The 25,940-nt window shown below is 39.8% G+C and overlaps 1 protein-coding gene across 1 annotated transcript in view; it reads left to right on the top strand.

Annotated features, from left to right (window-relative positions):
- The window catches only part of LOC126284564 (alpha-(1,3)-fucosyltransferase 10-like), a 47,416-nt gene extending 26,405 nt beyond the window's left edge, over window positions 1-21,011 (top strand). The window contains exons 5-7 of the mRNA XM_049983576.1: window positions 6,712-6,895; window positions 11,171-11,345; window positions 20,513-21,011. Of these exons, the coding sequence (XP_049839533.1) occupies window positions 6,712-6,895; window positions 11,171-11,345; window positions 20,513-21,004 (851 nt within the window). The 3' untranslated portion in view covers window positions 21,005-21,011. The remainder of the gene's footprint in view (window positions 1-6,711; window positions 6,896-11,170; window positions 11,346-20,512) is intronic.
- Window positions 21,012-25,940: the final 4,929 nt, after the last annotated feature.

Raw genomic sequence — 25,940 nt, 5'->3', positions numbered from 1 at the left:
TAAGGGGTACTCCCCCACCACTGTGTGCTTACTGCCCTCAACCTTTGACTGTTTGCCATTTCCTGACAGATTGCCCTTTTTTTAACAACTTATGTTCTCATTTATGTTTGTCACCTGAGTTATCAGCTGTTTTAGCGAATGACTCTCAGGCTGTTGACCGGGTTTGCTTTTTATCTGTCTTAGCACTATGGCAAAGGACATTTAATCTTTAGTTCTGGACCTCCATATCTCTGTGGTGTGTTTTATGGACCTTTCACAAAGTCCCAGTTTTCAACTTTCTTTTCCTTCTGTCGATTGGGCTTAACATGTCATTTTCAACTCCTTTTTTTCACCTTCATGTTCTATGGTTCTGACATGGATGTGTATGATATTAGTTGTTTTTGCACCCTAAAACAAACAGAACAAGCAAAACAATCAGATACCATGTGGAGTAGTTTCGCCATGTTTCTCCCAAGGATACCTAGTGTACTTCTTGGAAAGCAAACATATTACAGTCTGATCATGGCCAAAGGAAATGAAGATTTACTTGCACCTGCAACTACTTGTGCCGCAGTACACACAACAGTTCAGTAGAAGTCATTTTAACAAGTGATGACTGTTTCAGCAGCTGTCATTAATGACCACCTCTGACACCCAAAAGACAAACTTTAATACCAACATTGCAGTTATCACTCCAAACAGATAAAAAATATGAACATAAATGAATACTGTTGGAGATCAATACTGCCATGCTAGTAAAAAACTGAAGAAAGGTATCTTGGTATGTGCTAAGTAAGGAAATTAGGTTCAACAACACACAGAACGTTTCCTAAAGCACAAAACCAGTACAGAAAGTGAACTTCCATAAATATACACTCCTATGGTAAGGTTGGTAGCATTAAACAATGAAAGTATGAACTCCACCCAAACAGGTCTCATAAGGCCCAACATTACCGACTGACTGCCGTGTCATCCTCAGCTAATAGGTGTCACTGGATATGGATATGGAGGGGCATTTGGTCAGCACATGGCTCTCCTGGCTAGCCGAGCCCAACAGCTATTAACTTTGGATCAGACAGAAAACAGTGTTGCCACTGCAGCAAAGTTGTTGGCAAGCAATAAAACCAAGGAATTGGAAAAAATGTGTAACACATAACATGCACATTACAGACTAATTCAGATTTATGTAGACAAATCTACAAAAATCAGTTTTGAAAGTTTAAGGTATTAGCCAAAAGGAAACAAAGTTCAGATCAAGTTTCCTGATATTATTGGCATGTTGTGGACTAAATGTCAATGGCTAAAATATGACAGAATGTATGTAGTAGTGAAGAAAAATGAGTAGTACATAGGAAAGAAACCTTAATGTTGCTTAATATAAGCAGAATTGTGATATAAATGTGTTTTGTTTACAAAATAGTTGCATCCTGTTGGATTTATAATGTTGGTTTAAAACTAGTGTAAGCAGATACCTATTTGTTAATGAATAATGTTGATTCATTCTCCTAGCAGTACGCTTGTTCTAGACAGAGCAGGCAAGGTGAACACAAAAGAGATGAGGAAAAGAAGATAGTGGCAAAGGGAAAAAAAGATGGAGAGAAGCTGGAGAAGGATGTTGACTGTGGACTCAGAGGCACCTTGTCAAAGTACAGGCAGGGACAATTGCATGTATCTGTAGATAGTGAGATCCAGGCAGCAGCAGAACACACACATTGGACTGTATGCATTGATACCCTGATTTGCCACATGGACAAGAGGTGTCTGAGATAGCGTAGTGAGTGAAGCTGTAGAAATCAGAATACTCAGAGAACACATCTGTTAACGATAAAGGTCTGCAATTGAGTATTCTGCAGGATCCAACAGGCTCCAGATGTGGAGGGGGGGGGGGGGGGGGGGGAGACATGGCTTTGTAGGCTATGACTATGGACTGGGTACCACTGATGTCAGAGATTGTAGCATGGTTGTATACAGGGTGTCCCAAGAGGAATGGTCAACATTCAGGGACAGGACAGGAACAATCATCTGAAATAAAAAAAGTATAGTAAACATGGCCTCAAAGGTGCATACTTCACGAGCTATGAGCACTTCGTCATCTTCGCTGCTGTGAAACACAACTGTTCTACTGAAAAGGTGCTCGTATCTCTTAGGGTATGCATTGTAGAGTGGATGTTTACTAGACAACTCTTTCCTTGTTTTGGTGCATAAATACCTCCTCTCAAAATATGGAAAGCAAAGAGGTTGCAACAGAAGATACTTGTTTCACAATAATGAAGATAAATTAGTGCTCATAGCTCATAAGCTCTACATTTTAGAGCCCATGTTTACTAAATTTTCTTGCTTCAAATGATGATTCCTGTCATCACTGAATATTGACCGTTCCTTCTAAGATATCCCGTATGAGACTATTGCTGTTAGCTACATGGCAGTCGGTACTTAACCCGTAACAGTGTCCATCAGCTGTAAGCCAATGGAGTTTGAAAAACTTGATGTGCCTTGAAGCCCAAGAAGACACTACAAGGAACTGCTGCTGTCTTCTAGGTACCAGTACAGACTGGATTATAGAAATGTTTTATCTGAAGAACTGGCCAGTTAGACCAAATGCTGCTGTTTCATATACCCTAAGTTATCATTGTAGAATGTGTACCACTCGTGTAATAAGTAAGCAAACAATCAGTGGACAGCATTTTTTGCTTAACAGAAAAGGAAGGTATTTGCCCATAATGTATGACTGTTTCTGTGGCAGTAAGATCTACCAGTTTGTTAAATATGTGGTATGGCTGTTTTAGTATGTGCAGCATTCTTTTCAAAATGCAGTATGCTATGATTGCAATACCATGTCACAATTCAAACCCATAGACTCCTACAAATACTTAGGTGTAGGGATATGAGACAGAATGATCATTTAGGCTCACTCATAGGTACAGCAGTAGACAGACTGGTTCATTTGATAGAATACTAGAGAAATGCAATCAGTCTATAAAAGAGATTGCTTACGAAACACTTGTGTGACCCATACCAAATAGGACTAATATTGGATAGTGAGTGTGTACGATAAAGGACAGCTTCTTCAACAACACAGGCTTTATTGCACACCAGTTAAGTACAAATAAATCACATAAAATTATAGATCCTGGCACTTCGTGAACCAAACAGAAGCAGACTTCTAGAGGTTGCTGCCTCTTGGCAGTTAAAGTACTCTGGAGATTTAGACGATAGCTCAAACATTAGGGCTGGAAAACCCAGTAATTGTCTCAGGGTGGGAAGCACTGTAATACAAACCACTCCTTTGTTGTATGCACATATTGTCAGTGCTCTGACAGTAGGTGCAACATGCAGTCAAATGGAGAAGAGAGACAGCACCATATTAAGAAAATGTGCCTGTCCATGTGCAACACAAATGTTGACAGTAGGGAATAGCAGAGTCCGAGTCAGTGTCCAGAAAATAGCCCAGTATCAGTCATGACCCTCTTGTAATCTCACCAAATTGTTGTCATTCACAGTACTGACAAAACTGACAAACCATAAAATGTGATTTATTATGTTAAAGAACAGTTTTACAGAACAAAAAGTCAAAAGACCCATTTGACAGTTCCAAAGACAATACCACTACTAAAGATCGTATGTTAGTGTGTTGTATCTTAGTCCAGAATGTTTGGTTTGTAAGAACACAAGCTTCATGTAAACAATAGCCAGTACTTATCTGAAAATGACCTAATAAGCTTAAACTAGTTCATACAAATAATAACAAAAAAAGCTTAAGTGTTATTCAACCCTCAATAGAGACATAAAGTCTGTACTTGAGTACACAGACTGTCCAAAGATTCTATGATCTGATAACTAAATAATACATTTTTCTCCTTGGAAAGTTTCAAAAACAGAAATAAAAACAGTTGTAAGGTTATGGTACATTGAAAACTTTCTTCACTTGGAGGGAATGCTGTCACTTACAGATGACATTTACCTCCTGCACTCAAAATGGTTGATTCTGAATGACTCTTACACAGATGGGAACCACAGCTTCCACATGTTAACTTGGTTTTCGTGATGATGTCTCTGGCTCCGGGTTACTTGCATTCTTCAGACATATGTAGCATCTTGCTTTCGTAGTTGGTTCCTCATTTGCAGCAATTTTGGTTACTTCTAGTTTATTTCCCATTCCACAAATAATAGGCAACTGGAGTCCTTTAAAGTCCTTGGATTGCTCTTCTATATTTGTTTCAAAAGTTCAAGGCTTAATTCAGGGAGATAGTTCTCTGGTGTTCAATATTCATTTGTTCTGCTTAGGAACATTTTTCTTGAACAGTGTGTATGAGTTAACTGAAGCTATATCAAGTAGGCTGTAGAACATGGACAGTGGCTGTCTTCTCGTACCCCTTTTTGTAGAGTATGCCCTAGCCATTTGATCTATGACATCTGCTCCTCCCTTAGTGGAATTATGGTATAGGTTTATTCTGGGTTTTCTTTTTGGTATATCAACTGTGTTGGCAATGTCAACAAGATGTTACTGGAGGTTTCTTAGTAGTGAATGCAAATTTGTAGTAGTACAGCTCTCTGCCTGCTGCCATCTTAAGTTCTTGTGGTATATGTTTTCTGTAGGATTTGAGTGTCCCAACCAGTGTAAGATTATAATCTTCATGCAGAATGTCTGCCAATTCTACAGGAGTGTAGAAACGGTCAGTTTTGATAGTGTAGCCTTTATTCTTTATTGGTTTCACCAGTCTCTTCACAATATCAAGAGGGCCTTGTTCACAGGCAGCTCTACTGTCTTTTCCAGCATACGCTTCCATTTTTATTTTATATTGTTCACTTGCACTACTAATAATTCTAACAAGTATACCATATTTTCCAGATTTGTCTTTGAGGAAAGCTTTTAAGGACAAAACCCTCTGAAAAGACGTAGCATTTCATCAATTGTGAGGTTCATTTTTGAAGTACCTTGAAGTATTCCATTTAATTCTTCAAATACTTCACGCAGTGGTGCAAATTTGTCCTTGCATGACTGGGTGTTGCGTGATGTCCTTAGGTTAGTTAGGAGTAAGTAGTTCTAAGTTCTAGGGGACTGATGACCATAGATGTTAAGTCCCATAGTGCTCAGAGCCATTTGAACCATTTTGTCCTTGCATGTTTTGTGCCCTGGTGCCTGTGTCATAAAAGCAAAGAATTTTCAGTAGCTGATATGCTCATGTTTTACTCAGTTCTTATATATGGCTCTTCCCAATAAATTTGACCATAAATCGGATAACAAAATATTGGTGTTCTGGTAAATGCCCATTAGAAATAAAATTCCCATAAAAGCATATATTTCAGAAATGCTAGGAGGAGATGTTTTTTTCTTTCAGCTTTTTCATTTGTATGGTCAACAATTTTCTGTACTATCACAGTAGTTAAAAACTTCTTGAATGACTCACATACACTTATTACTTTCCCAGCAGTAGTTATTCCATGATGTTCACGATTTAAGTTGGCAAAATCCCTTTGACATTGCCTTGGAGCTTTTGCAAGGTACACTCTACCAGAAATGGAAACATTTGTGTGAAGCGTTACCTGCACGGTTTGTTTCTTCACTGTCCTCCGCTTCGCCATTTGAATTTTCTTCTACTTGTGTGATCTAACTCAAAATCACCAAAATCTGATAATTCATCATCTACTAAAAGTGCAGCAAGAATTTCTGCATTCCTCAAGCCTCTAAAGCTCATTTTAGAAAATCTACTTCACAAGAAAGGTGTTTGCCCTACTGTGACAAACTGCTCATAATAATGGTTAGTAATCAGCAATGGAAATGAAACTCAACAGTTAGATTCTCAACAAGGCACTTTAAAACTTGCATTTGATGTTACCAAATGAAATTTATTAAAAGAAAAATGTACAAGCAATTTTTGTCCGTGATTGGTGGTTGTAGGATTATATGCCACCTCTGTAACTGCGTGGTTGGTATGGCTGACTGCCATGCTAAGGAACCAGATTCAATTCCTGGTACTGTCAGGGATGATTCCTTGGTGAGAGGAGTCTAACACAGTTCACTCTTCCTTGTGATTCCAACTGAGGAGCTACCTGAATGAGAAGAAGTAACTTCAAGGCTTGGGTGATAATGGCTGGGACAACCGTATGCTGGCCCCATGGCCCTCAGTACCACAACCACATAATGCCATATGATATAAGATGATACAGTGGCCAGTCAGTGTCACATGGTCCTCTGGACTTAGTTACTTTTTTTATTAACTTTAATAATGAGCACTTGTAATAATGTTTAAGTTTATAAATATAAAATTTATGTACACTAACTATAATGCAGAACTGAAAACTGAGCACAAATACTAGAGTCTTTAAACAGTGGTTTTTGTCTGATGGAATATCACCTCCACTTAAAAAAAAAAAACGGTGCTGTTAAAAGTGGCAAGCAGTTGTCTTCCTCCAAATTTTGAACTTACTTACCCAGCCAGTTATAGTGGGACCTACAACTGAATGTGGACCACGAACCACAGTGCTGCTCAGCATTTTTCACATCAACAAACATTGCCAGAGGTCGAAAAAAAAGTGACAAGAAATAAATCCTAGTACCAACTGGGGATTGAACCCAAGGCCTCTAGATCCATAGTCTAGCACATTACCACCAACTATATTGTTTAAAATTAATCATTTAAACTTTTGATTTTGTTTAGCAGTAATCACAATTTTGTTCAGCAGTAGCATTGAGTTTCAAGTTTCTTCTAAAGTTTTTTTTTCTCTTTACAGGTACAAAATACTACTTGCCTGTAGAACTCAAAGATGTGCTACTAGATAATCTCGCCCCAGTTGTGTATGTCCATTCAGACTGCAGTACACCACTTGAACGTGACACGTATGTTGCAGAACTGATGAAATACATTAAAGTAGATTCGTATGGTGCCTGCTTACAGAACAAAAAGCTGCCAGAATAGTAAGTACTTTCTTTCATAAAGAAATACATGCTTCGTAACAGATTAATGGAATATGTTTTACTGTATTTTGATGACCACTCTGAAGTGTGTGACAGATGTGTCCATTGTAAAAAATCATTAATACAGTATATCTGTTTTGAGAAACGTATGATTGTACATTGCTTCATATCATTACCTAGTCTGGTGTGAATACTGAATGAAATTTGCGAAAAGGATAGTTGCTACTCACAGTGTAGCGGAGATGCTAAGTCACAGATAGGCATAACAAAAGACTGTCAACAAATGAGCTTTCAGATAACAAGGCCTTCATCACACACACACACACACACACACACACACACACACACAAAATCATGAATCACGATCACAGTCTCTGGCTGCTGAGGCCAGACTGGGAGCAGCAGCGTGTCATGGGAGTAGCAACTGGTTGGTGGGGTTTGAGGGGGAGGGGGCGGGGGGGAGGGATAGCAGGGTATGAGGGAGGTGGTAAAGTATTGCTTGTGGGAGTATATGGGGACAAGGTGGATAGAGTGTAGCGCAGCTAGGTGAAGTTAGTCGGTTAGACAGTGGAGGGGAGGGGGGGGGGGGTTCGTGGAGGTGTAGTGCTAGTCGGGTAAAGACAATGAATAACGAAGGTTGAGGCAAAGAGGGTTACGGGAATGTGCGACGCAGTGCCTAGGCAGCTCAGAAAAGTTGGTGCTGCTGGGAAGGATCCATATGGCACAGGCTGTTAAGCAGTCATTAAAATAAAGAACATTGTGTGGGGATGCATGCTCAGCAATGGGGTGGTCCAGCTCTTTCTTGCCGCAGTTTTTCAGTCGCCATTCATGTGGACAGAGAGCTTGTTGGTTGTCATGCTCACGTAGAATGCAGCACAGTGGTTACAGCTTAGCTTGTAGACATCATGACTGGTTTCACAGGTAGCTCTGCCTTTGATAAGATAGGTGATGCTAGTGACTGGACTGGAGTAGGTGGTGGTGGTAGAAGATGTATGGGACAGGTCTATTACAGGAATATGAGCCATGAGGCAAGGGGTTGGGAGCAAGGGTTCTGTAGGGATGGACGAAGATATTGCATAGGTTCAGTGAGTGGCAGAATACTACTATGGGAGGGGTGGGAAGGGTAGTGGGTAGGACATTCCTCATTTTGGGGCAGGATGAGAGATGGTTGAAACCCTGGTGGAGAATGTGGTTGAGATTCTGCAGTCCTTGATGGTACTGAGTCACGAGGAGATTGCGTCTCTGTGGCCAGTCACTAGGTCTGAGGGAAGAGGTGGATGATTGGAGAGAAAAGGCATGGGAGATCAGTTTGTATACAATGTTGGGGGAGTAAGTATGGTCTCTGAAGGCCTCATTGAGAATATCGGTATGTATTGAGAGGGACTGCTTGTCACTGGAGATGGCCCAAAGTCCCACTATCCGACCACCTCTTGTGAATCAGTACTACTCGGGATTGGAGAAACTGAATCACATTCTCTGTCAGGGTTCTGACTACCTCTTGTCATGCCCTGAAATCAGGAATGCCCTACCCACTATCATTCCCTCCCCTCCAACCGTGGAAGTCCGCCACCCACTGAACATACACAGTATCCTTGTCCATCCCAACACAACCACTCTTCTCAACCCCTTGCCTCATGGCTCATTCCCTATAATAAACGTAGATGCAAGATCTGTCTGTCGATACATCTTCCGACCGCCATGTACACAAGTCCTGTCACCAGCATCACCTCTCTCATCAAAGGCAGGGCTACCTATGAAACCAGTCCTGTGATCTACAAGCTGAGATGCAACTACTATGCTGTGTTCTGCATAGGCATTACAGCCAACAAGTATATATGACCAAGAAACAACTGGAGCACCACATTGCTGAGCATGTTGCCCAACATGATGGTCTTCATTTCAGTGACTGCTTCACAGGCTGTACCATCTGGACCCTTCCCATTAACACCAGCATTTCTGAATTGTGCACGTGAGAACTCTCCCTGCAATATGTTCCACATTCTCATAACCCTCCTGGCCTCAGCCTTTGTTAATTATCGTACTTACTCCACCTAGTCCTCTACCTGTGCCCATCTACTGTTCCTCCCCCCTCCCCCGTGTCCATTTGCCACTCCCACCTCCACTCCCGTGCCTGTCCACCCCTTCTACCCTACCTGGGGCCATCAGCCACTCCTCCCCTGACTCCCACGTACCAGTGTGCCTCTCCTCACCCCCCCCCCCCCCATCAATTTTACTGCCGCTACCCCTCCCCCCCTTTGTCCATCTGCAGTTCCCCTCCCTCACACCCACCCACGTGTCCGTGTGCCACTCCCCCTCCCACACCCACGTGTCCGTGTGCCACTCCCCCTCCCCCACCCACGTGTCCGTGTGCCACTCCCCCTCCCCCACCCACGTGTCCGTGTGCCACTCCCCCTCCCCCACCCACGTGTCCGTGTGCCACTCCCCCTCCCCCACCCACGTGTCCGTGTGCCCCTCCCCCTCCCCCACCCACGTGTCCGTGTGCCCCTCCCCCTCCCCCACCCACGTGCCCGTCTATTCCTCCCCCTCCCCCACCCACGTGCCCGTCTATTCCTCCCCCTTCCACACCCATAAGGCTCGTCCAACGATCAGTCTGTGCAAATGTCTGCACATCACATCTGCGCAGACAGATCGTTGCGTGTGGACAGAAGATTTGCATCAACCTGAGGTGTGTGCAAACCTGGAAGTTGGAGTTTGAGGTTTGAGCGAAACCTCTCAAATCTGTGGGTTCAAACCACATCTGTGCAGACAAGTTGGAGCGTGTGGACAGGAGATCGCCTCAAATCTGGCGCGAAGCAGCTGTTTGCTCAGTCTAGTGTTTGTATTTGTGCACACAGGGCATTAAAATGCCTGATACTCGTCAGTGTTCTCGAGAGTTTGTTAGTGAATTCATTTAAATATATAGAAACAACCCATGTTTGTGGAAGATTAAAAGTAAAGAATATAGTGACCGAGACAAAAAAAACAGCACCATACAATGCTCTAATTGAAAAATTGCGGGCAGTTGACGCCTCCGCAAACAGAGAAACAGTAATAAAAGAAATTTGTTGCGAACTGTTTACTGAGAAGAGTTATCCAAAGTTGAGAAATCTAGAAGATCTGGTGTAGGAGTAGATCAAGCATACCAGCCAACGTTATGGTATTTTGATCTGCTTGGCTTTCTTAAGGTTCGCTCTGCAAATCTCCCAGTAAATTTAAGTGAGAAAACTGCTTTCGCTTTAGCAGCCACTGTCTACACAATTTGATCGCTTTCTCTGTTTCCTGCGGTTGGTCTAAATGTTTTTTGCAACACAAGTTGCGAACACAGACCACAACAGAACTTCCTCCATTTCCATATTTCAAAATAACTGAATTAAATTTTTGACATTTACAGGGAGCGTAGTCGCTTGTCATTGATATTTCTTTTCTACACCGACAGATGGCGGGCAAGTAGTAGATTTGGGTTTGTGTCGTGTGAACACACCACATTTGCAGCAATCTTTTGCATGTACAGACATCTGCGCCGATGTCTGCGCAGACAGATCGTTGCATGTGGACCGGGCTATATGTCCGTCTACAGCTCCCCCTTCCCCACCCACATGTCCATCTACAGCTCCCCCCCCCCCCCATTCACACCTGTGTGTCCGTCTACCACTGCCCCTCCACCCTGCCCTCCTCCCCCTCCTCCCCTTCCGTCCCTTCCTACAACAACTACTCCCTTACTCTCAATCTTCGTGGTTACCATTTCAATTCTCAGATAACCATTTGGAAAGCTTCCTTTTGTTAATTTCCTCTGCTACTGTGCGGTTCGGTGTGTAGGATAATACTTAGGTCTCATTTTACATCTTTCATATTTCAAAAGTGAAGCTAATGAGTTCAGAACTAAGGGAACCAAACACTTTTTCCCATCTCTAAATATTTCATCTGTGAGTTGCAAAGTAGAACAGTTACAAAAATACATGTTGTTGCATCCTTGTGTAATATACTGTTACCTTCATTTTGAATTAAGTTCATTTACAAACTGGACTTTGAAGCAACCAGATATCAATCTTGCATGTATATTTACATTTTACAAAAATCTGAAGCTTACAGAGTCTTCACCTCCCTTTAAAAAATTAAAATTTCAGTGACACTAATTTTTAAAAGTTTTTTTTTTTTTTTTTTTTTTTTTTTTTTTTTTTTTTTTTTTTTTTTGCATCATTATGTTGTTCCCTGCTGTTTCTTGCCATTCTTATATCAGGAGATGGTATTACTGAAAGTAACAGATTGTTTCACCAGTCTTTCAGAGCCTATCACTGGGATGGATGCAGAAGATTTTTTTCACATATTGGCTCAGTACAAATTTACCTTAGCATTTGAAAATGCAGTTTGTGAAGATTACATAACAGAAAAGTTGTGGAGAACACTTATAGTTGGCTCTGTACCTGTGTATATGGGATCACCTTCTGTAATGGTAAGATATTGACACATGTGAAGTAATTGTAATTAAATGTAATAGCAATGTATGAGGCCCTTAAAAACTTGGCGAGGGCAAAGATCTGTATTCCAGTATTTAGACAACATTGGTGTAGGAAAAATGTTGCGATTTCTGCAGTTACAAACTCCAATGATGGACAAAATAAAAGAAGTAGTAATGCCACTTATCTCTTCGCCTTGAAAATAGTTACTCCATTACCACACAAAACTGTTCCACTTTACTCAACTTCTCTGGGATGTCAATGATCTTCTCAGTGGTAAAACCTGGGGCACCCTGTTTACAAAATGCATTTTTCTTAAAGAGAAAAAGATTGATCCTGGTGCATATAGCAACAGATTTTTAAGTCGTGTTGATCATGCTGTTTGAATGACTCATACCTTGTGCTACAAATCTGTAAAGCATATATTTAGAATTACATAAAGATAGATAGTATGAAATATTTGTGCTAATAAAAATTGTTGCATGGTATTTTAGGCAATAAATATGTTTTGCAGTCCAAAAATGAAGATTTATAAGCAAACATTCCCTTCATTCTTTCTTCCATAATAGACGAGAAAAAAAGTGCTGATGTAATGAAGAGATAAAACTGTGGAACAAGGCTTTGAATCACTAAATTTGCACCAATAGATAAAAAGTTGAGTTGATTGATAATACTCAAAAAACATTTTTCTTACCCAAAATTTCTGACATCATCAAAAAAGTACACGTTATTTTTTAACCTTCAAATGTTTACAATAGTTTGGTTATTTTGAATTATAAGTCAGTAAGGTCTTAGTCAGCTTGGAACATCTTTTACTTACATCAGATAACCTTATTTTTCATGAATGAAATATTATTGTTGCATGCAGACTGCTCAAGTAATATCAGAGCAGAAGACTTGCATCAGGCAGCTGATAAATCACAAAAGAATGTTATAAGCACAGCTCAAAAAATCATGTCATCTGTTGTATTCTGACTGCCCACAAAAATGGTATTTATTTATTTTATACACATTATTGAAAAGTAATTTATTATTGTACTTTTTTCCATTGTTTAACTAGGCTATGCATGCATGTCCCCATGGTATGACCTCCTCCTGACGCACAGTTTTCATTGTATTATCATTCCAAAAACTGTGTACCTGGAGACTCCTTTAACAGTTCAAGGTGTTGAAGTTAGCTTTTGGCCGTATGACGAATGTGGTTAAAGCTGCCATCGGTACTCTATCTTTATATGCTATGTTCTAGGAAATTTTCTCTCTCTTGCATTGCTGTATGAAAGAATGACATCAAACGGTAGTATAAATAAGAATGACCATTGATGTTCTGTCTGTATCTCAAAAGACAAGTCACTGTCCTTCATACAGATGACACACTTCTTAGTTTAATATCTATTCATGAATTTGAATGGCAGGATTCCACTGACTGTCTTTTGGCTACTTCAGAGATGAGTCCAAGTCAGATAATCTGCCACAGTGGGTAGTAAAAATTCCTCCCCTTCCATCGTGTAGCAGTGTGAAACAATGGCAGATGTTGTTTATCTTGAACCTATGTTATGGATCCACCATGTTCAAATTTTTTAATAAGTTTGAGTACTTAATGCAGTGTACACGATTAATCAGCTTTCACCTGGCTATTGTGAAAGCGTCTTCCAGAGTCCCTGTCACTAGCAATCTGTCACTTATATGCCCCGATTAGCATTTTGCAAGTAAATTATTTATGGTTACTACAGCCAGGCACTGTATGAATACAGAACATGGGATGGGCTACAAAAATGTCAACACCCGCACTACTGGTTCTTTTTTCTATGACAGGTTTTTCAAAGAGGCTGTCCATAGCTGCACAGCTGATAATTTTGTGAACAGGGACATTTCTAAATGTACATGATTACTCTGAAGTTCACAGTCAAGTTCATGGCATAGTGTCGAATATGGCACTTGAAGTGACAAAATCATGCCAACGGCAGATACGAGGGAAGTAATCAGTCTATCACCATCTGCCTTCCCCTTTTATGGTCCATGCTGTGGCCAGTTTTCACTGTCCATGTAACATCAACATGAACAGAGTGCACTGTCATCAGGACATGGAATTACAGACCAGTGCTCAGCACTTGTGCTCTCTGGTTTTTCATGACAATTAACTCCGTGTTGCAGTTTTATGCTGACACTAATTGCCACCCCCTGCAGATGAAGAACAGGTGCTCAATCACATTATTGCAAAGGTTCAGCAGTACCACACAATTCAACACCCAACAGCCTCTCAATGTTTACAAAATGAGGAAATCGTTAAAACATATAATATATACAATATATTGACTCTAGACACATAGCTCCAGAAGATTATCCCTAAAAAAGAACAGGAGATTGGATTGGATTACATGTCCTTTTCATTTCAATTGATCCATAGTGAGGAGATTCCTCAGGATGTACAACATGTCAGAAAAAAACAAGAGTATGCAATAAATATTTATGACAATGAAAATAATTATTGACAATATAACATAAAGGGAGAGATAAAAAAATCTACTCACCAATGGCGGCAGGGGAACACATACACAAAAGGGTTTAATTTTACAAGCTTTTGGAGCGAGTGGCTCTTTCTGGAGGGTTTTAGGGAAAGGGGTACAGTTCAGAAAACTCACCTCTCCAGTCCTTTCCCTTCCCTTCAACCCTTCTGCAAGGAGCCACTGGCTCAGAAAGCTTGTAAAAGTTCAACTGTTTCGTGTGCGTTTTCTGCTGTCGTTGCTTGGTGAGTAGATTTTTTATCTATACATTTCCATTATGTTGACAATAAATATTTAGACTGAAAAACAAATATGCTAATGTACCTTCCACAGAACCCAAGTAAAAAGATCATCACAGATGTGGAATGAATCAATAAATGTTAAAAATATTTTCATTTAAAGTATAAAAAATACTAAATTGAAAAATCATTTTACAACAAATCATTTACAGTGAATGTTGGGCTTCATAAGGCTCCCTTTGTGTGCAGGAACTGTGAAATATAAAATTATGAAGAATGTAGCAACCAGTCACAAAAACATAATTTATTTATCTTGTTGCAAATCGATTTCGACTGATTAGTGCATTTCTCTTACCAATACATGCCATAAGTAGAAGTAGTGTCCTTGGCAGATTTCTATAAAGAAATCTGACTTCTATTTCAGATTCTATCAAGAAATCTGCCAAGGACAGTACTTTAAAAAAAGGGTTCAAATGGTTCTGAGCACTATGGGACTTAAATATCTGAGGTCATCAGTCTCCTAGACTTAGAACTACTTAAACCTAACTAACCTAAGTACATGACACACATCCATGGCCGAGGCAGGATTCGAACCTGTGACCGTAGCGGTCGCGCGGTTCCAGACTGAAGCACCTAGAACCGCTCGGCCACTCCAACCGGCCGGACAGTACTTCTACTTATGGCATGTATCGATTCGAAAAATGCACCAATGATGACTGATATCAGTCGAAATCGATTTGCAATAAGATAAATAAATTATGTTTCCATGACTGGTTGCTACATTCTTCATAATTTTAATTTCATTTACAGTGATCGCATTACAGCGCTGAATTTGTTTAGAAGTCAGAGTGTACTAATACGTTATTTGATATTATTATTAATATACATCCATCTGTTGGTTCAACACAGAAATTCATGTGTAGTAAGAGGAATTGGCTACCAGTACATACTTTAGACTTCTCAAAAATGAACTTTAATGGTAGTGAAACTTTTTATGGTTGTTGGCAAGTTATTGAAAATGTGTGTTCCTGAATAGTGGACACCTGTTTGGAAAAAAGTAAATGACTTTAAATCTTTGTGAAGAATGTTCTTATTTCTGCAATATTATGAAAAGGATAGATTGCTGCTCACCATACCACATAAAAGATATGTTGACTCACAGAGAGGCACAACAACAAAAAAACTGCTACGTATCTGAGCTTTTGGCCAAAAGGCCTCCTATTAACATAGGACACACACACACACACACACACACACACACACACACACACACACACACAGTCTCTGGCTACTGAGGCCAGAGTGCGAGCAACTGTGCCTGATGGGAGAAGCAATCTGGGTGGTGGGGGGGAAAGGAGCAGACTGGGGTGGCGAGGGGAGGGTGTGGTGCTGCCTGTGGGAGCGTGCAGGTGTGTGATGACAGGATAGTGTTGCTAGATGCATTTGGGAGATTCAGAGGGGTAAGGGGAGCAGAAAGGGAGAAAAGTAGAGGAGGGAAAAAACAAGAGGGGCTGGTGGGTGCATTGTTCATATAGAAGCCTGTGTAGTGGGAGCAGGAAGAGAGAGAGAGGTGGGTGAAGGACTGGGACTACGGTAGCAAAGGTTGAGGCCAAGGGAATTATGGGAACATAGAATATATTGCAGGAAGAGTTCACACCTCTGCAGTTCAGAATATCTGGTGTTGATAGGAAGGATCCATATGGCACAGGCTGTGAAGCAGTCATTGAAGTGGGGCAACTGGCTGGTCCAACTGTCTCTTGGTCACAGTTTGTCGCTGGCTATTCATGCAGACAGATAGCTTGTTGGTTGTCATGACCACGTACAACGTAGCACAGTGGTTGCAGCTTGGTTTGTAGTTCACATGATTGCTGTCACTTGTCCTGCCTTTGATGGGATGGGAGTTACTTGTGACCACACTGGAGTAGGTGGTGGTGGTGGTGGTGGTGGTGGTGGTGGTGGTGGTGGTGGTGGGCGGATGTATGGGATAGATCTTGCATTTAAGTCAATTACAGGGGTATGAGCCAGGAAGCAAGGGGTTGGGAGCTGGGAAGGATGGACAACAATACTGTGTAGGTTTGGCGGGTAGTGTAATACCACTAAGGGAGGGACAGGAATGATAGTAAGTAGGACATACCACATCTCAGGACATGACAACAGGTAGTCTAAGCCCTGGTGGAGAATGTCATTTAGTTGCTCTAGCCTGTGGTGGTACCGAGTCATGAGGAAAGGGCTCCTTTGTGGCCAGATTGTGGGAGGTGGTATGTGATTGGAGAGACAAGGTATGGGAGATGAGTTTCTGTACAGGGTTGGGAAGGTAATTTTGGAAGACCTGAGTGAGACCTTTGGTATATTTGGAGGACTGCTCATCACAACAGTTGTGATCGCCAAAGGTGGTTACACTGTATGGAAGGAGCTTTGTGGTATGGAATGGGTGGAAACTGTCAAAGTGGAGGTATTGCTGGTGATGGGTAAGTTTGGTATGGCCAGAGGTCATCATGTATCCACCTTTGAGTTGCAGGTCAACATTAAGGGAGGTGGCTTAATGGATCGAGGAGAATTGGCTGAAGCAAATAGGGGAGCAGGTGAAACTTCCTGGCAGATTAAAACTGTGTGCCCGACCGAGACTCGAACTCGGGACCTTTGCCTTTCGCGGGCAAGAGCTCTACCATCTGAGCTACCGAAACACGACTCACGGCGGTCCTCACAACCTTACTTCTGCCAGTATCTCGTCTCCCACCTTCCAAACTTTACAGAAGCTCTCCTGTGAACCATGCAGAACTAGCACTCCTGAAAGAAAGGATACTGGGGGATGTTTCCAGAATGAGATTTTCACTCTGCAGCGGAGTGTGCGCTGATATGAAACTTCCTGGCAGATTAAAACTGTGTGCCCGACCGAGACTTGAACTTGGGACCTTTGCCTTTCGTGGGCAAGAGCTCCACCATCTTCTGTAAAGTTTGGAAGGTGGGAGATGAGATACTGGCAGAAGTAAGGCTGTGAAGACCGGGCATGAGTCGTGCTTCGGTAGCTCAGATGGTTCGAGTCTCGGTCGGGCAAACAGTTTTAATCTGCCAGGAAGTTTCATATCAGCGCACACTCCGCTGCAGAGTGAAAATCTCATTCAGGGGAGCACGTGTTGAGGATTTGGAGGGATGTGGGTAGGGTGTCCTCACCCAGTCAAGATCACAAAGATGTCATCAATGAATCTGAACCAAGTGGCGGGTTTGGGATCAGGGTACACATCCTATTCCACCAACTCAGCCTCTAACCTCTTTTTCCTCCTCCTCTATTTCTCTCCTTTTGTCCTCCCCTTCACCCACACCCCTTTCTCTCAGTCCTCCTGGCTGCACCTAGTTGCCCTACCCTCTCTCCATCTCGTCCCTGTATGCTCCCACAAGCAGTACTGCACCCTCCTATCCCTCCTCACCCCCACCACCTAGACTGCTTCTCCCTTCAGGCACAGTTGCTCTCACTCTATCCTTTGTGGCCAGAGACAGTGGCCATGTGTGTGAGATGTGCTCACGTGAAAGTGTGTGTGGTTTTTATGTCAGAGGAAGGTCTTTTGGTTGAAAGTTCACATGTGCAGCAGTCTTTTTGCTGTACCTGTCTGTGACTCATCTCCTCTACATGGTGAGTAGCAGTCTGTCATTTTCATAATATTGTCATTATTCCATCCTGTATTTTCCACTGTTCTATTATTATTTCTAATACTGAGTGGTTGGTTTGAAAAAAATAAGATATATTTTAATCAAAAAATTCATTAGGGAATAAATATATTGGGGAAGCAATAGTTACTGTCCCTAGTTCCCTGAAGAAGTCTCAATAGGATGTTCTTGAATTCACACCACAGGTAACTCTTACTTCACATTTTTGGACTTGGAACACTTTAGCTTGCCTTGATAAGTCACCCCAAAAAATAGTCCCATGTGCGATTGTAGAATAAATGTAAGCACAGTATGCCAGATTTTTCATTTTTATATCGCCTATGTCTGACTATATTCGTATTGCAAATAAAGATTTATTTGGATGCTTGCAGTTCTGTGGCGTGCTCCTTCCAGTTGAATTCATCATCAAGCTTTAATCCCAAGAATTTAACACTGTCCACTTCTTCTGTTTGTCACCATATTTTAGGCATATATTGGTGAGAAACCCTTTTAAAGTTTTGAACTGCATTATGTACCCCCCCCCCCCCCCCTCCCAAGTTTTAGGGACAAAGATTTGATGAAGAACCATGAACATTTTATTAACTGATATGTCTTGATTTGCTATTTATTGCAATGATTGAATTATTTGCAAACAAAGCAAACTTGGAGTCTGGTAATTAGCATTGATATACACAAGAAAAAGTAAGAGTCCTAAGGTGGAACCTTGTAGGATACTACATGTAAGTAGTTTGCAGCTGGATGATGCCTGATAGCTTAAATGTCTCTTTCAGAATGACAACCTTTGTTTCCTGTATCTCTGACAGGATTTGAATCATTTTGTGGGATTTCCTGATACACCGTAATATTCTAATTTATGTAAAAGTATATTGTGATTTACATAGTCAGATGCCTTTGATTGATCGTAAAATACACCAGTAGCTTGCAATTTATTGACTAATGAATTAAGTACATTTTTCACTAGCCTTCTAATATCAGAACCGATTAGAAATCTGAAATTTGACTTTAACAATATATTATTTACAGTCAGTTGTATATTACTGTTTCTAAAATTTTTGAGAATGTTTCCGTGATCAGTGACTGGTAACACAGAACGTTTAATATTTTATTAGACTTGTAAGCACACTTTTTAATGAACGTTGTTGAAATTTTATCATAACTACTAGATTTTTTATTTTAAAGATTTTATGGTGTTTATTACTTCTACTGGGATAATGGTCATATTCATATTACTGAAGTTATGTGTAATGACTGGTCTGAGGTTCTCCATGAAAGCATCTATTGAACCTGACAACCCCATCGTATCAGTAACAGTTATGAAATGCTTGTTACAAAGTTTTACAACACTGAACATGTTACCAATGTGTCATTTACTCTTCCTTTTTGTGTACAAGATATCTTTATTCCTTGAGTAATTGTGGCTTTGTGTGATCTGGTCTTGTAGCTGCCTGGTTGCTCATACATTACAGACAAATTCCAGATACAAAAATCCTACAGGCTTACATAAATTACAGGCTGACCAATTACACACACAAGAAAATGTTAATTTAGCACTTCTCTGTATTTTTTTGACCTGGGTTTGTTGACATCCTCTGATGTGCTCTACCTTGCACCTCCCACTGTGTGCCTGTTGGCTTCTCAGATATTCTTGAAATTTTCAGTCTTTGTTGATGCTTTCAGATCATAGCTGCGATAGTTGATCGAAATGCAGCTTCTTTCTTCACCTTCCACTTAATGAATGTGTACATAAGACTCAAAGGCCACTGCTGACAGTGTGTTTCCTGCCTAAATCATGAAGGACATCCAGTGCAACTTCGTCAGTTGTCAGATAACAATACTAGGTGAAATTGTAAAGATACTGATGCAAACAACATTCCACTTGACACTGGAATAAAGCACAGAAACACTAATTTACAAAATCAACACACACCCGAATTAACTTGGGTGCAGTACTTTGTGAAGAAATCGATAAATGAGAACTTATATGTATCAGTTAAGACATTACAATGTAGCCTATTTGGACACATAGGAAGTTTACACGTGATGTTTTATGTAGCAACCAGAAACAATATTTATTTTTGGGCGATGTGAATTTCACATACTACTGCATACTGAGCTGGCTTTGTTAGATTAAGAATTAATCTTGTTGATGACACACATTTCTAAACCTTTTAGGATATGGTAAGATAGAGTGCAGACTAACAACAGTGACATATATCTTCCCCCCCCCCCCCCCCTCTCTCTCTCTCTCTCTCTCTCTGCACAGAACTGGCTAATCATGCATACCATTCTAGCAAACATGAGGTTCTGAAGTCACATGTGATTCACAAAGCCAGTTAAGCTGTTACACTTATTTTGATGTAATTCCTTTGTTGTGTAGTTACATGTGTAAATCTTTGAGAAGCTAGTAATACTTTTGTTGTTGTTGTTCTTGTTGTAATATATAGCTGAGTTGAGTGAAATGAACTTTGAGCTGTACGTAATTTCAATGTGTGTTACTTTTCTTGTGCTCCGGTAAAAATAAAATTCATACTTACGAAAAACCATTTTTTGTTTTCCTGTATAACTGTCTGTTGATTTAATGTACATATCTTTCACTAATTTGTTGGGTGTCAATTTGGGCATGCAACATCTTGATTTCGTGTCTGTACTTATAGTGAGGATTTCTAAGTAACTCTCAAACTATATGTATTGCCTCTCATGCAAAATTGTATACATCCTTCATGGCATACTAGTAAACTGTTGTACAACTCTTCTTTCCAGGATTGGTTGCCAAACAACAATTCTGCTATACTAGTAGAAAACTTCGGTTCTCCAAAAGAACTAGCAGATTACTTGAAAGAAGTAAACAGAGACAAAAAGAAGTATGAAGAATTTCTCCAACATAAAATAGGCCCTGAAGGACAGAGAATTACAAATAAAAAACTTCAAGAAGCAATGATGGGGCGGGAATGGGGTATCGATGGTGATTTTGAGAGAATGAATATGGTGGATGCATTTGAATGTTTTGTATGTGAAAATATGGATAAAGAACCACCACTGCCACCAGTAGACATACATCACTACTACTGTCCACGTCCTGTTTCTCCTCTTACAAAACAAGAAAATAAGAGCAACTTCTGGCTGGAACAGTGGTACAGCGGCAGATGTGAAGCTGAAATACTGCGCAATTATATAGACAGCGGTGTAATTCACTTTACAAATGACGAGTTTAATGACAAAATGGATCAAATGTTTTTTGATAAAATTTGTTGAACAAAAATCTTTGTGGTGTAATACTCTATCATTTTAATGTAAATTTTTATTACCATTGTGCCACCAGCTGTGGCCTCCCATTCTCAGATTAATCTGCCATTTCTACAATAATTCATTTGCAATATAGTGAGGATGGGGAAGAGACACCAGCAGTTGGCTAACAAACATTGAGGATTAAGGAAGGTTATTAAGTACTCAGGTTTTTAATGACAGGGCATAGAAAATGGTTTTTCATGCAGTTCATATAATAGAAGACAGTGTGTGGGCTGCTGGTTACTTCAGTTCTAAAGTGAATGCCATCACAATTAAAAATCATGAATAAGCCTTTAAAAGAAAAAAAATCAATTCAATTCCTGACAACATTGATATCCACTTATCAAACCTCACAGGAAATTGCATCATTCATTTAACAATAAAAGCTTCAAAATGTTGACTTAATTGTGTCAGCTGCTTAACTATTTCCTCCATGCTTCCAAATAAACATCTGCTTTGGGGATTCTGTTTTGCAGAGCTCTAGAATCACTAATAATTTGTGGAAGCTGACAAGAAGAGCATGCAAAATTCTCAAATAAATTGCTTGGGAAGTTTAAGATGTGGTCAGAATATATACATTAGCATGTGCCTTAAGATACACTCTGCCTAATGTTATCATGGCACCTTGATTGACTGTAACTTGCATGTTAATCTTCAGAATGTGTGCTTCTGAATTGGCATACTTGATAAAAATGGGTAGTTAAAAAAAAAAAAAAAAAAAAAAAAAAAAAAAAAAAAAAAGAAAAGGCGACCAGTGACACCAAACAGCAGCTTACCTCTTGGTTTGTGGTACTATGAGTGGTCAAATGAAAAGGCTTGAAATGCTGTAACAACCAAACTGTTTGAAATTTGAATATGCAACTTTGGGATACCATAAAGACATCCCAGGTACATGAATGTAGTGCTGTCACCTCCTCCAAAAACGTTCAAAACTGTGCCATCAGCAGACAAGGTGTCCCTCCCTGCCTTTTTCTACATCTGATATTAAACAAATTCCTCAGATGGTAGAGCACTTGCCCGCGAAAGGCAAAGGTCCCGAGTTCGAGTCTCAGTCGGGCACACAGTTTTAATCTGCCAGGAAGTTTCAAATTCCTCAAACACAGAAAAACCATAAATAGTGACATTTATTGTGACACACTCTGTAGCCTATAAAGATTAAATGGCCTGGGCTGTTCAGACGGAGTGATTCTACTCCACGATAACACGCATCAACACATCTCAAAGATGAAAAAGTGTTATGGTAAAATTCAAGTGAGAGCAACTTGAGTGTCTTCCCTACAGCCAGGACACGTCACCCTATAGCTTCCATGTGTTTGGTCGACTAAGAAAAAAACATCTCAAAGAGAAGTGTTTCAACTTGGATGGTGACCTGAAAGACACAGTGGACGACTGGCTCCTGTCACAGCCAAGGGAATTCAGAGAACAGTGAATTCCTTGGTCTGTGAAACAGTGGGATAGTTGTGATCAGGCCTTTGATGATTACATTAAAATAAAGACTTCAATGACACCCACAGTGGTTTTCAAACCTTTTCTTGTGAACAACCCTCATATATCTGGAGAACACCTTTGTTGTGTTGTCACAGGCATACAAATCTGAAACACTTCAAAATGGAGCTTGACCACCTGTACTTTCTAAAAGGTATTAAGAATATCTGTGATGCCTATTTACTGATAATTTCCAATTTAACTCTTGTATAAGGTCCTGCAGTGTAATCTGCCAGGATTTCAGCTATATTTGGCACCACTTTTAAGCTTCCCTAATATAATTTATACCCTAGAGTGTAAATTTCCTTTGTGGGACAATTTAGTACTATTTCATACCACTCGGTGTTTATAATCAGGAGAGTTAATACAAAGGGATATATGTAAATAATTGGACTTTATGTGGGACAATTTGTTGTCATGTGGAGCACTTTAACATAACAGAATTTTACTCAAACATGTGGGTCCTGCACCAGATACAACCAACTGGCAGTTCTGAATGTATACAAAGGGCAGCACAAATAGCTTGACTCATAGGAAAGCATCAAGGAAATGATTAAAGATAGACACTAACTGAAGCATCGAATCCAATGCACAAAGCACAGAAATCTTGGAGTATACTACAATGTGTACATTTTGCTGTGATGGGAACCGCAAAGAGGCTACGGTATGTACAGCTTGTTTAAATAATCTTTCTTCCTGTGTGTCTTACACAAATGGAATGAAGAGAAAAAAAAAAAAAACCGCAATACCTTGTACAACGTGACATACCCTTGACCATGCAATTTACAGATTTTTTAAAAAATACTCAGAAAAATTCAGTTTTCAGAAGTAGTCATACACATTCAATATGTTATGCCAACCAACTCATCAGTTATTGTTTGTAGTAAATAACAACACAACAGCAAGGAAGACCAGTGTAGTTAGGCATTGTGTAAGTTAGACTGTTTTTTTTTTTTTTTATTTCAGGCCATTCGTTTGTATTACCATTTTTTATTTAAATGCCGTTAAATCGTGGACTCTTTTTACTGTGAACGTAATTTTTTTTTCTTTTTCTTACAAAAAGCAGCAATGATCAAATGTTTTGTGGAATGATTTAGATAAAAGTTAGAAGTAAACAGATATGAGAAACATTTGATGCACCCTGAACGATGTGAGACTGAGTGCCATAACATCCAAACACACCAAAAATAAACGAAAAGTACAACTATTTTAAAAAGCAGATAAAAATTCACTTGACACCTTTCTAAGAGACAGTTCCCACTCCTTCTGATCTGACTGTGTAAGTGCAGAGCAGATGTGGTTTGATTCAAAGAAATAGTATTGGCAACAGATGAGAGGTATATACCAAATAAATTAATAAAAATGTGGTTTCAGCTCTCTGAAACTGCAGATGTGTGTGCAAGTTATATATACATAAACAAAGATTCCAAGACTTACCAAGCGGGAAAGCACCGGTAGACAGGCACAATAAAATAACACACAAACACACACACAAACACAACATTGCTGCAGAAGCAATGAAAAAAAAAAAACATGCCAAATTTAAAAGAATGCAAAATCCCCAAGATTGGCCAAGTTTTACAGAAACTGAAAATTTAGCACGAACTTCAGCGTGGGATGCTTTTAATAGTTTCCACAACGAAACTGTCTCTCAATATCTGGCAGAAAACCCAGAGAGATCCTGGTCATATGTAAAGTACACCAGCGACAAGATGCAAATCAATACTTGTTCTGTGTGATGACAACGGTGATGTTACTAACAACAGTTTACTGAAGCAGGATTACTGAACACGGTTTTCTGAAACTCCTTCATGAAAGACAATGTAATAAATATTCCAGAATTCAAATCTAGAACAACTTCCAACATGAGTAACTTAGAAGCAGATATCCTTGGTGTAGTGAAGCAGTTTAAATCTCTTATTAAAGGTGAGCCCTCTGGTCCACATTGTATACCAGTCAGGATCTTTCAGAGTACACCGATACAATAGCTTGTCAAAAGATCCGGGGCTGGAAAGTCACACCAGTAGTGAAGAAAAGAAATAAGAGTACTCCACTGAATTACAGACCTAGGTCACTAACATCAATTTGCAGTAGGATTTTGGTATGGACACTGTGTTTGAACACAGTTACCTTGAAGAAAATGATTTACTGACAAATAATCTGCACAGATTCAGAAAATATTGTTCTTGTGAAACACACAGCTCTTTCTTCTCACGAAGTAATGAGTGCTGTCGACATGGGGTGTCAAATAGATTCCATATTTTGAGATATCCAGAAGGCTTTTGACACCTTTCCTCACAAGACTTCAAATCAAATTGCGTGTCTGAGGAGTACCATATCAGTTACGCGACTGGATTTGTGAGTTTTTTTTAGAAAGGTCACAGTTCACAGTAACAGATGGAAAGTCCTTGATTAAAACAGAAGTAATATCTGATGTTCCCTGAGGAAGTGGTTCAGGCCCCCTGCTGTTCCTGATTTACATAAATGACATAGGAGACAACCTGAACAGCCGTCTTAGACTGTTTGTAGATGATACTGTTATTTACCATCTTGTAAAGTCATCAGATGATCAAAACAAATTGCAAAACACACACAAGATATGTTAAGGTGCAAAAAGTGGTAACTGACTCCAGAAAAGAGAGAGCAGTGTGAAGTCACCCGTGCAAGTACTAAAAGAAATATGCTAAATTTTGGGTACACAATAAATTGCCAAATCTAAAGGCTATAAATTCAACTAAATACTTAGGGATTACAACTACAAATAACTTAAACTGGAATCATAATATCAATAATGTTTGGAAAGCAAAACAAAGACTGTGATTTATTGGTTGAACACTTAAAAAGTGGAACAGGTCTACTGATGAGACAGCTTACACCAGGCTTGTCTGTCCTTTTCTGAAGAATTAATTACCCTGATTACTTTCAAACTATTATTATTATTACTAACCCAAAACTAATCCACATGATTTGATGCCCAATTTGTTCCCTTCCTAACCTTCATTTGTTTATGAAAATTTAGAGAAAACTCCATTGGGCAATTAAATGGAGTCATATTTTTGCTCCACTCATAAAATTTGACAAACTAACCATTCAAAAACTGAGGGTGTGTCTGAGTAAATTTAGTATGAGATACAGGGAAAATAAAAAAAAAAAGGATCACAGAACAGACATGGTCTAAGACATTACTGTAACTGTAATGAAAATGGAACAGAGAAGTGTAAGACACAGTTAGATGAATAGATTAACCAAGAAAGCTTTTTGGCAAACCCCAAGACATAAGAAAGGATTGACAAAAGGTGATAATGAAAGGTGGCTAGATGATATTGAAGAACATGCAGAAATATGATGGACACACAGCACTGTAGACCATAAAGCATAAAAAACTGCCCACGAGGCCTTTGCCCAGCAGTGTATTTAA

The sequence above is a fragment of the Schistocerca gregaria genome, chromosome 1 (assembly GCF_023897955.1).
Source record: "Schistocerca gregaria isolate iqSchGreg1 chromosome 1, iqSchGreg1.2, whole genome shotgun sequence".
Taxonomy (NCBI): domain Eukaryota; kingdom Metazoa; phylum Arthropoda; class Insecta; order Orthoptera; family Acrididae; genus Schistocerca; species Schistocerca gregaria.
Note: the sequence above shows the minus strand (reverse complement) of the source record. Positions and strands in the feature narration are given on the sequence as shown.